The following is a 15,176-nucleotide window of genomic DNA, read 5'->3' on the forward strand; positions in this document are numbered from 1 at the left end:
CGGGTCCTAATGGTGTCCAATAGGGTCTTAATGGTGTCCAATAGAACTTAATGTTGTCCAATGGGGTCCTAATGGTGTCCAGTGGGATCTAATGGTGTCCAGTCGGGTCCTAATGGTGTCCAATAGGGTCTTAATGGTGTCCAATAGGATCTAATAATGTCCAATTGGGTCCTAATGGTGTTCAGTGGTGATCTAATGGTGTCCAATCAAGTCTTAATGGTGTCCAATGGGATCTAATGGTGTCCAGTGGGATCCAATGGTGTCCAATAGGGTCCTAATGGTGTCCAATAACGTTCTAATGGTGTCCAGTGGGATCTAATGGTGTCCAGTCGGGTCCTAATGGTGTCCAATAGGGTCCTAGTGGTGTCCAATAGGATCTAATAATGTCCAATTGGGTCCTAATGGTGTCCAATAGGGTCCTAATGGTGTCCAGTGGGATCTAATGGTGTCCAATCCCAGAGGGGTTCTAATGGTGTCCTGGGTGCCATTATCAAACTGCTATGGATGCACTTCATCTTATCACCCCTCAGTCATTGATAAAGATGCTGGAGAGTCCCAGATCCAAGATGGAAACCATGGGAAACATCACTTCTCATCAGCCGGACATGGAGCCATTGAGGTGTAGGAACCTGGCAGCCATTGAAGATTGAGGCCATGAGCTCATTGAGCTCACATCCTTCTCCATGTCTCCCATCTCATCTATCAGATGGGTCCTCAAGAGGTGTAGGAACCTGGCAGCCATTGAAGACCAAGGCCATAAGCTTATTGAGCTCACATTCTTCTCCATGTCTCCCATCTCTTTTCCATGTCTCCCATCTCATCTATCAGATGGGTCCTCAAGAGCTGTAGGAACCTGGCAGCCATTGAAGACCAAGGCCATAAGCTTATTGAGCTCACGTTCTTCTCCATGTCTCCCATCTCTTCTCCATGTCTCCCATCTCATCTATCAGATGGGTCCTCAATAGGTTTAGTAACCTGACAGCCATTGAAGACTGAAGCCATGAGCTTATTGAGCTCACATCCTTCTCCATGTCTCCCATCTCATCTATCAGATGGGTCCTCAAGAGCTGTGGGAACCCAACAGCCATTGAAGATCAAGGCCATGAGCTCATTGAGCTCGCATCCTTCTCCATGTCTCCCATCTCATCTATCATATGGATCCTCTACCTGACCAACCTGAATCCCTTGTTTCTTTCCACATCCCTCGTTAATCTCCCTCTTTATCCATCTTTTGACACAGAGGGTAATTCTCCACCCCTCCTACCCGGCCTATCCCTTCTGAAACACTTGGATCCCTCAATCATTGTATTCCAATTACGTGAGTCATCCCGCGTCAGCAATTAGTTAATTATCCCCTAATTGCAGCAGGTTTTCCACATCCCTCTATGCTTTGTTATGACACAGGGATTCAAGAACAGGCTTCAAGACTGCAAAAGGAAAAGCAAGCAAAGCAACCCAACCAGAGGTTTATATTTATGACTCCATTTCCAACTGATAGTTATGCATGACCTGCACGTTTGCATTGGGATATCAAAGTATTTGGTCATGAGGGCCTACCTGGTCTTCTGCTCTTCGTGACCATCTACCTGCTCTTCTATTCTTAATGAGCACCAGGTATGTTCTAACCTTAACATGTTTTCCAGGTCAAGGATTTGTAATGTTGAGGCTTGTTGTGGATTATACACCCTAATCAAGACACGTCAGTGCAGCTATTGGGCCTATTTATCACACAGCCCCCATCCTCCCCCTTCTCCTCTATTGGTTATGTAGCTAAAGAGTGTAGGGATGGGCCCAGGTCATGCAGAGTTAATGAGACAGTGCAATGAGCAACTCATAACGAGCCTTAGCCTCCATCCACATGCCCACCAAAACCATTTAAACCTCTGCAGCTCCATTTAGCATCTAGGATCTCCAGAGAAACTCAAGTTTGGCTCTTGAATCTGTGCCTTAATACAGCTTTATTGGTCTCAAGCATCTCTACAATCATGCCTGTGCTTGGCCATGGGTCCCACTGATCCTCAGTGCTAGGCCATGGGTCTCATTGATCCTCAGTGCTTGGCCATGGGTCCCATTGATCCTATGATTCAATATGGGTCTCTATGGGTCTCTATGGGGTTTATATGGGGCTCTATGGGGTTTCAATTATTATGGGATGTTGTGTTGAGGGACATGGTTTAGTGGGAACTATTGGTAACAGGTGAACAGTTGGACTGGATGATCTCGTAAGTCTTTTCCAACCTTGGTGATCCTATGATTCAATATGGGTTTCTATGGGGCTCTATGGGGCTCTGTGGGGTTTATATGGGTCTCTATGGGTTTTTATTCTTATTGGATGTTGTGTTGAGGGACATGGTTTAGTGGGAGCTATTGGTAATAGGTGAACGCTCCATCACCTGCAGGACTCCACCAGCACAAAGTTGCTTTGCACTCAATGTTACCGCTGTTGTCACCACAAGCAATTGTCACATCATTCACCATCTGCAGGAACATGAACCTGTGCCTCTCCCCACACGTCAGCCACTGGGAGCTCAGGCCCTTCATCTGCCCATGGGGATGATCAATAGAGGGGTAGATGCGATCTATAGACCCACAATACATTGACATGTGCTGAGAGCTCACTCTGTGGTGAGCAATGAACCTCCTGCGTGCTCAGAATCAGCCTGAGCTATTTCTGCATCCCCCTTCCTTTGTGCTCTCACCGTCTGGTCGGGCTCATCACAAGACCAGATGAATAATCAATCTCCTTATTAATCTGAGTCCAGAGATAAGGAATGTTAATGGGTAGCAAGTGTGGATGTGTCTTTTGAGATCATCCTTTACCAGACCTTCCTGGCTTATCCACAAGGTACAATCAAACAACATCAGGCTGGATGGATTTTGGTACCCACTGTGAGCCCCAAGCACAAGGATTCTGCCACAGCCCCAATGGAAAGTCGGGTATTGTCAGGTTGCATTCATCCATTAGGAGTACAACAGCTTCAACTGGGAAGACTATGGAGATCTCCTGTGTCTCTGTGTGGCAGAGACTGGCTTTGTTCCGTCACTACTTCTGCTATTCATTAAGCAGCAGAACAAAGTGAAAATGAAAGCAAACCCAGCAGCGGGCGGGTAACATTGAGTGCAAAGCAGATTTGTGCTGGTGGAGTCCTGCAGGTGATGGAGCATGTGGAGCAGCACTGAAGGCTCTGGGTTTCTTAGGGTCCCTCCTCACTGCTGGGATGCTCCTTCAGTAGGGAGATGGGGCTGAGAATGGAGTCAAAGGAGCACAGGGGGGAGATGGAGTGAAATGCAGAACAGATGTCATGTCAGACAACGAGATGGATTTAAAGGGAACTTATAAACAAGAATGGCAGCAACTGATGACACAGTTTGAGAGGGATATGATAAAGAGGAAGGTTTTCTGTTAAAAGTGGAGTGATGAAGGTTAGATGCTGTGACAAAAGCCTTGATTCAGAGGCAGGTGAGGCACTAGGAATGGCTGCCCATAGAAGCAGTGCATGCCCCAATTCTGGAGGTGCTCAAGGACGGGTTGGATGGGGCCAGAGGAATCTCTGATAGAATGGCCAACTTTATGGTCTTTAAGGTGCATTCCAAGTGAAAATATTCCCTTTTATGGCTCTGTGATTGACTGAGGATGGTCAGGAGGTTGGAAGGGGACAGAACAAGGAGGACAGCAGACGCAAAGAGACCAAAGGGACACTGTCTTTAAGGTCCCCTCCAAATCAAACCATCCCTTTTATCGTTGGCTTCATCATCTTTAAGGTTCCCTCCAAACCAATCCATTCTCTTAGATGACTCTGTGATCGACTGGGGATGGTCAGGAGGTTGGGAGGAGACAGAACAAGGAGGAGAGATGACCCAAAGACACCAAAGGGACACTGCATGCAGAATGAGGCCATAATCAACAAGAATAATTGGGGAAACAAGAGAAAAGGCAGAAATTTGCTCCCTTCAAGAGACAGGAAACACGGACCATGATGAGGTGTCTGATGTCCCCAAGTAAAAGCGGAGGCTCTGCAGACACAGCGGATGCATCGCGGGCTGCATCGCAGCCTCTGACTGTGGGTTAACTCTCTTATGAGCTGCAAATACAGCTCAGGGCGGGTCCTAGAGCTGCAGCACAGAGCTGTGTCCATCTGCATCCAGCTCAGAGCAAAGCAGGAGTCGGGAGGAGAGATCTCCAAGAGATGTGGGGGCAATCAGGATGGGCCGTGCTGTGTCCTTCTGTCCCTGCCCTCCTGCTGCTGCTGGTTGGTGAGTTGGGGATGCCTTGCGTTGTAGGAGCTGGGAAGCCAATGCAAAGAAGCTTAAGGTGGTGCTGAGGGTGGAGATGAGTTGGAGCAGAATGTGCCCATAATTCAAGATTTAGGGATGCTTTCTGGTTTTGAAGCTGAGGAGACACTGCATTTGGAAGTGAAAACAGCTCTGAACTGGGCTTGGGTGTGCTGAGAAGGAGATGGAGGAGATGCAGTGTGCAATAACACGGATGGTATTGTTCCTACTCCGCAATGGGGACATGGGCAGGAAGATGTGAGTGAGCAGGACATTGTCCCTCTAACCAGAGCCCTCTCTGCCCCACGGTGCAGGTACCGCTGTGAGCACCCAGGACATCTGCAGCTCCAGGGCTGATGGTGAGTGTGAGAATGGGTCCAGAACATGAAGACGTGGTGGGGAAGGAGATGGGAGGAGGAAAGGCATCGTCCCCCCTTTGCATTCACAGCGTCCACTTCTGCAGTGCTACCTGTCCATTGCCTTGGGGTACGATGTGTTTGTCACCTACTGATGGTGGTGGGATCCCTGTGCCATCTCTCCAGGTTCTCTCCCAGCTCCAGTCCTGTACCTCAATGCATCCAGTGCTCAGGAAGGGGACGTCGTCCAGGCTCTATGTGTCCTTCAGAAGCAGTTTCCTGCTACCCGAATTATCTTCTGCAAGGATGGGATGGAGGTGTCTGTCCTTAAAGCCCAAGAGTTCAGAGCTATCAACTCCATCCTGCTGAACATCACTGAGGGAAGCACTGGGACATACACGTGTTTGTACCAGCAGAAGAATGAGATGAACTGGAAGAGAAACTCTCCACTCAGTCCTCCCTGCAAACTGAAGGTCACAGGTGGGATGTGGCTCCAGGAAGGTGGGGATACGGGGGGGCTTAACAGCACATGAATTTCCCATGTGCAGCAAGGGATGCCATAGGGAGAATATGGTTCTGGTAGGGTCACCCAGTCTCCATCCTATAGTGCAGTAATGGGGCTCTGTGTGCCCAGGCACAAAAAGCAAGGGCTGGGGATGGCCATGGACCCTTTAAAGCCAGGGTAAGAATGCTCCAAGTATTATTGCAATGTCTTTATGAGTGTATGGAAGGGACATTGGGGTGATTTCCAAGAGTGAGATTGTTCCTTACTGTGTGATTTCCTATGGAGAATCAAGATGATGCAGTGGCCATAGTGTGGGGATCAACCATAATGTGGTGTGATTTGGGGTCTGGGTGCTTCCACCTGGAAGAAAGCCTCCAAAAAGAGCCTTTGGATGGTGTTAGGAGGGGAGATGCAGGATGCAGTCTTGCCAATGGGATGCTGCCATGCCACAGAGACAGGGGAACATTCTAGTCCTTCCTTATCCCCATGTTCAACCCATAGCAACTCATGTGTCCCATGGGCAGAACTGGCTCAGTGGGCTTCTACCCATGGCTGCATGCCCTGCCCCATAGCAATGCACTCGGGGGGTTGTGTCCACATAGAGCTGTGAGTACTGGGGACACTCAGCCCGTCCATTTATCCCACCAGGCCACGTCTCTGACCCCACAGGAGGGACGGCGCCCACAGGTGAGGGTCACCCCTTTACTTCTGTTGATCCTATTCTTCCACTTTATCCCCATCACTACATCCCCACCGCACACCAACATCCTCATCACCATATTCCATCAACTCCAATGCTCTTCTCTGTATCCCTCCACTCTGTACGCAGAGACCAACACACAGCAGGACCACACAGTGACTGTGGTGGCATCGGTGGCTGTCACCCTCCTCCTTTCTGCAGCCACCTATTGGACTATCAAGAAAGGTGAGAGCTTGTGGGATCTGTGATGGATCCATGAAGCTCTGATGGATCCACGATCCATCATAGCTCTGATATTGGGCTCTTCTTCTTGCAGGTGCCTGCAGAGAGAGATGCCAAAGGTGAGCAGTCATGATTTGGTTGGGGTTGGGGGGATTTAAGTGCAGCTGGGGCCTTGGGGTGTTATCTGTGCAGGGCAACGTTATCATTGGGTTCCCCCAAAGTAAGATGGGATTTCAATGGAGTTGGAGAAGGAAATATTTCCTCATGGGATCATTTTCAATAGCACTTGGGCAAATAGAGGGTGAGGCATTGCTATGGGGTTGGACTGAATGCAATTCTCAATGCAAGGAGGCATCAATTCAAGTGAATAACAATCCAGGCCCCTTCCCATTAACACACACCCCAAATCCATTTCCCTTTCCACCCCAGGCAGCAGAATGATCCCAGCCAGCAGATGGAAGCCACTGAGTATGGAGAAATACAGTGTGAGTGCTGGGCACCCCTTATCCATGGGGGTCCCCTTCCCATGGGCTCCCCTTTGCAATCCCACCAGTTCCTTTCCTGATGGGACCCACAAAACCCATCCATCAAGGGGCAATTTCTACATGGTCCTTTCGTCCCAGTGTTGGAGGTGGGATATCAACACACACAGTGGGTGTTTCAAGCCCAGCCCAAGGCTCAGCACCGCACTGGAGGATGTGGTTGCATGCACAGACAGTAGCTGGGGAATATCTCATAGATGGCTCTGCAAGTGCAAGCCAAGGGGAGGATGCTGTGTTGGGGACGGGGGATGTAACCCCACTACATGTGAGTCTTGCTCTGTTGGCTGCTTGAATTTCTTTGTACAGCTGGAGACTGTGCTTTTTAAAGTGAGAAAATGCCTCAAACGATGGGAAAACACCCCAAAATCCATCATATCTGCTCCTTCAAATCTTCCTGCACAGAGAGGGGAAATGGGTTTGGGCACTTGATCCAGAGACCAGGATTTGCTGCCCAAAGCAATGGTGGGTCTCCCCCCTTCATCATATGGGCAATGAGCACTCATGGTGTGTTTTTTCCCCCCCACAGATGCCACCATTGCCCACGTTCAAGGGCACAAAGTGAGTTGGGTCCCTCTCCCCCTGGAAATGAAATTCCCTAGACATGCAATTTTATTGCTTGTACAACTTCTCATGTATCTCCTTCCCTTCCCTTCCCTTCCCTTCCCTTCCCTTCCCTTCCCTTCCCTTCCCTTCCCTTCCCTTCCCTTCCCTTCCCTTCCCTTCCCTTCCCTTCCCTTCCCTTCCCTTCCCTTCCCTTCCCTTCCCTTCCCTTCCCTTCCCTTCCCTTCCCTTCCCTTCCCTTCCCTTCCCTTCCCTTCCCTTCCCACACCTTCCCTTCCCTTCCCTTCCCACACCTTCCCTTCCCTTCCCTTCCCTTCCCTTCCCTTCCCTTCCCTTCCCTTCCCTTCCCTTCCCTTCCCTTCCCTTCCCTTCCCTTCCCTTCCCTTCCCTTCCCTTCCCTTCCCTTCCCTTCCCTTCCCTTCCCTTCCCTTCCCTTCCCTTCCCTTCCCTTCCCACACCTTCCCACACCTTCCCACACCTTCCCACACCTTCCCACACCTTCCCTTCCCTTCCCTTCCCTTCCCTTCCCTTCCCTTCCCTTCCCTTCCTTCCCTTCCCTTCCCTTCCCTTCCCTTCCCTTCCCTTCCCTTCCCTTCCCTTCCCACACCTTCCCTTCCCTTCCCTTCCCTTCCCTTCCCTTCCCTTCCCTTCCCTTCCCTTCCCTTCCCTTCCCTTCCCTTCCCTTCCCTTCCCTTCCCTTCCCTTCCCTTCCCTTCCCTTCCCTTCCCTTCCCTTCCCTTCCCTTCCCTTCCCACACCTTCCCTTCCCACACCTTCCCTTCCCTTCCCTTCCCTTCCCTTCCCTTCCCTTCCCTTCCCTTCCCTTCCCTTCCCTTCCCTTCCCTTCCCTTCCCTTCCCTTCCCTCCCTTCCCTTCCCTTCCCACACCTTCCCCTTCCCTTCCCTTCCCTTCCCTTCCCTTCCCTTCCCTTCCCTTCCCTTCCCTTCCCTTCCCTTCCCTTCCCTTCCTTCCCTTCCCTTCCCTTCCCTTCCCTTCCCTTCCCTTCCCTTCCCTTCCCTTCCTTCCCTTCCCTTCCCTTCCCTTCCCTTCCCTTCCCTTCCCTTCCCTTCCCTTCCCTTCCCTTCCCTTCCCTTCCCTTCCCTTCCCTTCCCACACCTTCCCACACCTTCCCTTCCCTTCCCTTCCCTTCCCTTCCCTTCCCTTCCCTTCCCTTCCCTTCCCTTCCCTTCCCTTCCCTTCCCTTCCCTTCCCTTCCCTTCCCTTCCTTCCCTTCCCTTCCCTTCCCTTCCCTTCCCTTCCCTTCCCTTCCCTTCCCTTCCCTTCCCTTCCCTTCCCTTCCCACACCTTCCCTTCCCTTCCCACACCTTCCCTTCCCTTCCCTTCCCTTCCCTTCCCTTCCCTTCCCTTCCCTTCCCTTCCCTTCCCTTCCCTTCCCTTCCCTTCCCTTCCCTTCCCTTCCCTTCCCTTCCCTTCCCTTCCCTTCCCTTCCCTTCCCTTCCCTTCCCTTCCCTTCCCTTCCCTTCCCTTCCCTTCCCTTCCCACACCTTCCCACACCTTCCCACACCTTCCCACACCTTCCCTTCCCACACCTTCCCACACCTTCCCTTCCCTTCCCTTCCCTTCCCTTCCCTTCCCTTCCCTTCCCTTCCCTTCCCTTCCCTTCCCTTCCCTTCCCTTCCCTTCCCTTCCCTTCCCTTCCCTTCCCTTCCCTTCCCTTCCCTTCCCTTCCCTTCCCTTCCTTCCCTTCCCTTCCCACACCTTCCCACACCTTCCCACACCTTCCCTTCCCTTCCCTTCCCTTCCCTTCCCTTCCCTTCCCTTCCCTTCCCTTCCCTTCCCTTCCCTTCCCTTCCCTTCCCTTCCCTTCCCTTCCCTTCCCTTCCCTTCCCTTCCCTTCCCTTCCCTTCCCTTCCCTTCCCTTCCCTTCCCTTCCCTTCCCTTCCCTTCCCTTCCTTTCCTTCTCTAGCAGAAATATGGCAGATCATGAGATACGTTTTCCAGCCATGAATCACACTCTCCGTTCCAACCTCCCCTTGTTGCGCAGAGCTGCAGCCCCTTCTCTGCAGCTGCCAGAACTCTGTGATTCCTCCTCAGAAGCTGCAGAAATAGTTCCATCCCAAAAGCTGGAAGAACATTTCTGAGTGCTTTTAAAGAGTCTGGATAGGAAGAATCTCTTTAACAACCACGAAGAAGAAAGAGGCTGTCCAGCAAGCGATTGCTGCCCCAAACCTGCTCTTATCTTTGCAAACTGTCTCCTGACTGCTACAGCAACGTGCATGGATCCTTCAGGTGTGCCTGGAGCCTCCTGGTGCATATTAGGAAACAAGAAGCGATTTATTTCACGGTCAATAGTAAAGTGTTGTATTTAACCATCTGCCCACCTCTTTGCTTTTGTGCTCGTTGACTTTTGCCCTTACGCATCACACAGTGGAAACATTCATCTTTGCACCCATGCAATGTAGCTTCTTCACTGACCGACCTCAGCTCAGGTCACAGAGATACTTATTTCTCCCCATTAGATGCAGGAGGCGTTGAGTGAGACCAGCCCTGATGCACACAGCTATGGATATTTCAGATATCCACGTCCCTGCATGGACAAATTTTGCTTTAATTTTGAGGCATTTGCATTCCACATTGAAATGGTTCAACTACCTCAAGGTTGTCCAAGAGATAAGGAAACCCAAAGACCATGCACAGCCCCTGATAAACCAAAGCACAGCCTTCAGATCCTACCGGGTAATTAAACCCTATGGGGATGTGCAGCCCGCTGCTGGGTTTGCTTTCATTTTCACTTTTGTTCTGCTGCTTAATGAATAGCAGAAGTAGTGACGGAACAAAGCCAGTCTCTGCCACACAGAGGCATAGAAGATCTCCATAGTCTTCCCAGTTGAAGCTGCTGTACTCCTAATGGATAAATGTAACCTGACAATGCCCGTCTTTCCATTGGGGCTGTGGCAGAATCCTTGTGCTTCGGGCAGTGGGTACCAAAATACATCCAGCCCGATGTTGTTTGATTGAACCTTGTAGATAAGCCAGGAAGGTCTGGTAAAGGAAGATCTCAAAAGACACATCCACGCTTGCTACCCATTAACATTCCTTATCTCTGGACTCTGATAAGGAGATTGATTATTCATCTGGTCTTGTGATGAGCCCGGCCAGACGGTGAGAGCACAAAGGAAGGGGGATGCAGAAATAGCTCAGGCTGATTCTGAGCACGCAGGAGGTTCATTGCTCACCACAGAGTGAGCTCTCAGCACGTGTCAACGTATTGTGGGTCTATAGATCGCATCTACCCCTCTATTGATCTCTATGGGCAGATGAAGGTCCTGAGCTCCCAGTGGCTGAGGTGTGGGGAGAGACACAGGTTCACGTTCCTGCAGATGGTGAATGAAATGACAATGGCTTGTGGTGACAACAGCGGTAACATTGAGTGCAAAGCAGCTTTGTGCTTGTGGAGTCCTGCAGGTGATGGAGCGTGTGGAGCAGCACTGAAGGCGCTGGGTTTCTTAGGGTCCCTTCTCACTGCCGGGATGCTCCTTCAATAGGGAGATGGGGCTGAGAATGGAGTCAGAGGAGCACAGGATGGAGATGGAGTGAAATGCAGAAGAGATGTCATGTCTAACAACGAGATGGATTTAAAGGGAACTTATAGACAAGATTGGCAGTGACTGGTGACACAGTTTGAGATCGATAGGATAAAGAGAAAGGCTTTGTGCTGGAAGTGGAGTGATGAAGGTTAGATGCTGTGACAAAAGCCTTGATTCAGAGGCAGGTGAGGCACTGGGAATGGCTGCCCATAGAAGCAGTGCATGCCCCAATTCTGGAGGTGCTCAAGGAAGGGTTGGATGGGACCAGAGCAATCTCTGATAGAATGGCCAACTTTATGGTTTTTGAGGTGCATTCCAAGTGAAAATATTCCCTTTTATGGCTCTGTGATTGACTGGGGACAGTCAAGAGGTTGGAAGGGGACAGAACAAGGAGGGCAGCAGACCCAAAGAGACTAAATGGACACTGTCTTTAAGGTCCCTTCCAAATCAAACCGTCTCATTTTATCGTTGGCTTCATCATCTTTAAGGTTCCTTCCAAACCAATCCATTCTCTTATATGACTCTGTATGGACTGAGAAAGGTCAGGAGGATGGAAGGAGACAGAACAAGGAGGAGAGCTGACCCAGAGAGACCAAAAGGACACTGCATTAAGAATGAGGCCATAATCAGCAAGAAGTGGTGGGGAAAGGAGGGAGAAAGGAGAAGTTTCCTGCCTTCAATAAACAGGAAACACGGACCATGTTGAGGTGTCTGACATCCCCAAATAAAAGCGGAGGCTCTGCAGACACAGCGGATGCATCACGGGCTGCATCACAGCCTCTGACTGTGGGTTAACTCACTTATCAGCTACAGAAACACCACAGGACGGGCTGTATTGTCAGAACACAAACCTGTGGCCATCTACACCCAGCTCACAGCAAAGTAAGCGCTGTATGATCTCCAAGAGATGTGGGGGCAATCAGGATGGGCCGTGCTGTGTCCTTCTGTCCCTGCCCTCCTGCTGCTGCTGGTCGGTGAGTTGGGGATGCCTTGGGTTGTAGGAGCTGGGAACACACCAGGAAGAGGCTTGGGGTGGTGCTGAGGGTGGAGGTGGAGTAGCTGCATAATGGAGACCTGATCCAAATATATGGGAGATAGGAATGCTGGGCGCTTTGGAAAGATAGGGAACTGTACTGGAAACAAGAAACACCATGCAAGTGGACCTGAGCTTGCTCAGAGCAACTGAACAGAGATATGCAGGTGGGATGGTGCCTACTCCGCAATGGGGACATGGGAACAAGTCTGTGGGTGAGCAGGACATTGTCCCTCTAACCAGAGCCCTCTCTGTCCCACGGTGCAGGTACCGCTGTGAGCACCCAGGACATCTGCAGCTCCAGGGCTGATGGTGAGTGTGAGAATGGGTCCAGAACATGAAGACATGGTGGGTGATGAGATGGAAAGAGGGAAAGGAATTGAATCATCCCCCCCTGAATTCCCATTGTCCAGCACTGGAGGTCAGATTCTCTACGCACTGCAATGCAGAGAGTTTCTCAGCTAATGATGCTGTGGGTATCTCTGTGCCATCTCTCCAGGAACCCTCCAAGCTCCAGTCCTGGTGCTGAGCACTTCCAGAGCTCAGGAAGGAGATGTTGTCCTGGCTTATTGTTTCCTTCAGAAGATGATACCTGCTACTCGCATTGTCCTCTGCAAGGATGGGGTGCAGGAGTACACCGTGAAAGCCCAAGAGTACATGGTCATCTACTCCATGCCAATGAATGTGTCTGCAGGAAGCAGTGGGACTTACACCTGTGGGTACCAGCAGAGGGATGAGAACCATTGGAAAAGGAGCTCTGCCCTCAGCACTCCCTTGGTCCTCCATGTCACAGGTGGGACGTGACTCCAGGCTGGTTGGTACACAGGGGCTGGGGGGGCTGAACGTGACATGGATGTCCCATGAGCCTGGGCAAGGGTGCTCCAAGGGTTATTCCAATGTCTTTATGAGTGTATGCATGGGAAACTGGGGTCATTTCCAGGAGTGAGGTTGTTACTTGTTGTGTGAGTTCCTATGCAGCAACTTGATTTTGCTGTTGCTATAGTGTGGGGATGGCCAGATGTGATTTCCTATGGAGAATCAAGATGGTGCAATGGCCATAGTGTGGGGATGGCCAGGTGTTGGGATTCTTTGGGATCTGGGTGCTTCCAATTGGAAGAAAGCCTCCAAAAAGAGCCTTTGGATGGTGTTAGGAGGGGAGATGCAGGATGGAATCTTGCCAATGGGATGCTGCCATTCCACAGAGACAGAGGAAGATACAAGTCCTCTCTAATTTTCATTGTCAAGGAAAAGGGAGTGTTGTGCTGCAGTATCAAGAAATGCATATCTCCATCTTTGCCAGGCACTTCTTAATTCATTGTAGTTAGAAAATCTATCTCCTAGAGGTAGCAGAGATCCCACATCAGCCCATGTGTCCCAAGGGACAGAGCTGCCTGTGGTTACCTGCATGCCCTGCCCCATACCAATGCATTCAGGGGTCATGTCTATACTGATCTGGGGGCACTGGGTCACTCAGTCCATCCATTTGTCCCCTCAGGCCATGGGTCCAACTCCATTAAAGGATCAGCACATACAGGTGAGAGGCTCCCCCTTGCTCCTGTCAACCCCATCCCTTACCGTATCCCCATCCCTTCCCTCCGTCCTCACGCCATCAGTAACTTCCCCATCGCACCCCAATGTCTGCATCTCTCCTCTCTGACCCCATCACATCCCACTGTCCCTATCCTATTAATTAGTCCCCATCACTTTGTTCCCAGCTGCCTACACCCAGTTGGACTTGGCAGTCATTGCAGTGGCATCAGCAGCCGTCACCCTTCTCTTATCCACAGCCTCCTACTGTATCATCAAGAAAGGTTAGTACTGATGGGAGCAGTGAGGGATCCATGAGGATTCACAGCTCTGATGTGGCACTTTCCTTCTTATAGGTGCCTGCAGAGAGAGATGCCAAAGGTGAGCAGCAACGGGCTGTTCATTGGGCTGGTCTATGTGTGGGCATCTGGGACCTCTGGGCTGCTGTACATTGTGCAGTGTCAGCTTGGTCCGTGGGTTCCCTCGTGTAGGGATTGCAGTGGGATAGGGGATGGGGGCACTTATCCATGGCAATAGTTCCAATGGCCCCTGGATGGTTGTGGAACCTCAATACCTTTTCTCTCTGCTCTCTCTGTCTGTCCCCACAGTGCTGGTAGTGCTGAGGAACCTTCTGCTGACCACGCTTCTTACTGTAAGTGCCATTCCCTGTGCACCCTTTAACCTCCAGGCACAGAGTACAATGCAGACACGATCCCATAAGTCAGTATTAATCACATGAATTAATTAACAGCTGATCAAGTTAATTTGTCAGGGTATGGTCCCAACAGTATCCAGATATCTCCTCTCTAAACCTCCCCATCAAACACAATCTGGTTGCCTTCAACCTGCCCTAACATCCTCACTTCCTTTGCTGGCCCTGCTGTGAACTAACAGCACTTTCACTTTCCAACCCAGCTCTGAGTGTTTCAGGTTAAATGTTCAGAGCATTTCTTATGGGGTGAGGACAGTTCTTAGCAACAGAGCAGCCTCCACCCAATATCACACAGCAGCAAAACCAGCCACCCCACAACACAGGGCGTTATCGTGGGGCCGCAATGCAGAGCTCAGCAGCCAATGCAGGGAGCTGTAAAGGTGAATGATGCTGGCATAGGAAGCCCATGGGTGCAGTGGTGCTGGTGGCTGGGGAAGGTCTCTTCCCTGCTGATGGCTGGGAACTCATTCAGGATCTCCCTGCAGATGCCAACGTGGATGAAAGGAGGAGAGTGAAGGTGAGTTGTGCCCTTGTAGTGGCCCTAAAGGTTGAAGGTGCTTTTATTGCCTACATAAGGCATGGCAATGGAGGGGAAATGCAAGCCCAGGGTGCTGCTGGTGGTGCTCTGTCTCCAGTTCCCCTCCTGCCATGATCCCATGGGGGATGCTGCATGGTCGTGCTGTGGGGCCATTGTAATTCCTTGTCTGTGTTTTGAATCTACAGCTCTGAAGTTGGCACATAAGGCAGATGATGAGAAAGTGAGAGGCTGTCCACCCCTTCCTATGGCAAGAACAACAGGGGAAGCACAGCAGAGGTGACCCTGAGCAATAAAAGCATGAAACCCCACTGAACCCAATGGAGTTTGTGTACTTCTTTTCTATGGATGCACCCTGAGAGCAGCTGAGTGTCCATAGGGGCTGTGATAGATCACAACCAGCCTGGGCATCTGCAGAACTTCTTCCACCTGAAGCCACAGCAGTAATGCAGAACCACAGCTCATTAATGTAGATGTCTTTGACTGAAGACCATGGTGAGATGATGATGCAGCAAAACGCACCCAGATCTGTTGTTGTGGATACAGAGGTGTGGGTGGAGAGAAGAGCACGTTTGTGGTTGTATCGCGCCATTCCTGTATATGTACGACATATCTTTATGCTCCTATTTGGTATATTGCTGATCCTTTATTGATATTTCAGGTG

At 50.8% G+C, this 15,176-nt stretch overlaps 2 protein-coding genes across 3 annotated transcripts; both read left to right on the forward strand.

Moving 5' to 3' along the window:
• The first annotated feature begins 192 nt into the window (after positions 1–192).
• LOC146760182 (uncharacterized) lies at positions 193–9,487 on the forward strand. Of its 2 annotated transcripts, none has more exons than XM_085550677.1 (9): positions 193–1,614; positions 4,587–4,631; positions 4,815–5,108; positions 5,782–5,820; positions 5,963–6,058; positions 6,150–6,174; positions 6,485–6,540; positions 7,124–7,155; positions 9,088–9,487. In XM_085550677.1, the coding sequence occupies exons 3-9, from the start codon at positions 4,940–4,942 to the stop codon at positions 9,103–9,105; spliced, it is 435 nt and encodes a 144-aa protein (XP_085406803.1). In that variant the 5' UTR covers positions 193–1,614; positions 4,587–4,631; positions 4,815–4,939; the 3' UTR covers positions 9,106–9,487. The 2 variants fall into 2 exon arrangements, with proteins under 2 accessions (XP_085406803.1, XP_085406802.1); XM_085550676.1 differs by having other exon boundaries at positions 195–1,614; positions 9,085–9,487.
• Positions 9,488–12,062: 2,575 nt separating this feature from the next.
• LOC116652468 (uncharacterized) lies at positions 12,063–14,828 on the forward strand. Its single transcript, XM_085551377.1, has 8 exons — positions 12,063–12,159; positions 12,238–12,531; positions 13,234–13,272; positions 13,454–13,549; positions 13,622–13,646; positions 13,874–13,917; positions 14,463–14,494; positions 14,701–14,828. The coding sequence occupies exons 1-8, from the start codon at positions 12,063–12,065 to the stop codon at positions 14,704–14,706; spliced, it is 633 nt and encodes a 210-aa protein (XP_085407503.1). The 3' UTR covers positions 14,707–14,828.
• Positions 14,829–15,176: the final 348 nt, after the last annotated feature.

The sequence above is a fragment of the Coturnix japonica genome, chromosome 6 (assembly GCF_054131305.1).
Source record: "Coturnix japonica strain WE chromosome 6, WE-NBRP24, whole genome shotgun sequence".
NCBI lineage: Eukaryota > Metazoa > Chordata > Aves > Galliformes > Phasianidae > Coturnix > Coturnix japonica.

Excerpts from the sequence above, each read along its gene's own strand:
- LOC146760182 (XM_085550676.1), top strand. The coding sequence starts at position 4,940 with ATGGAGGTGTCTGTCCTTAAAGCCCAAGAGTTCAGAGCTATCAACTCC. Across the intron at positions 6,175-6,484 it reads TGCAGAGAGAGATGCCAAAG|GCAGCAGAATGATCCCAGCC; the intron begins GTGAGCAGTCAT and ends TTTCCACCCCAG. Across the intron at positions 6,541-7,123 it reads TGAGTATGGAGAAATACAGT|ATGCCACCATTGCCCACGTT; the intron begins GTGAGTGCTGGG and ends TCCCCCCCACAG.
- LOC116652468 (XM_085551377.1), top strand. The coding sequence starts at position 12,063 with ATGGGTCCAGAACATGAAGACATGGTGGGTGATGAGATGGAAAGAGGG. Across the intron at positions 12,160-12,237 it reads CCCATTGTCCAGCACTGGAG|GAACCCTCCAAGCTCCAGTC; the intron begins GTCAGATTCTCT and ends CCATCTCTCCAG. Across the intron at positions 13,273-13,453 it reads TAAAGGATCAGCACATACAG|CTGCCTACACCCAGTTGGAC; the intron begins GTGAGAGGCTCC and ends CTTTGTTCCCAG.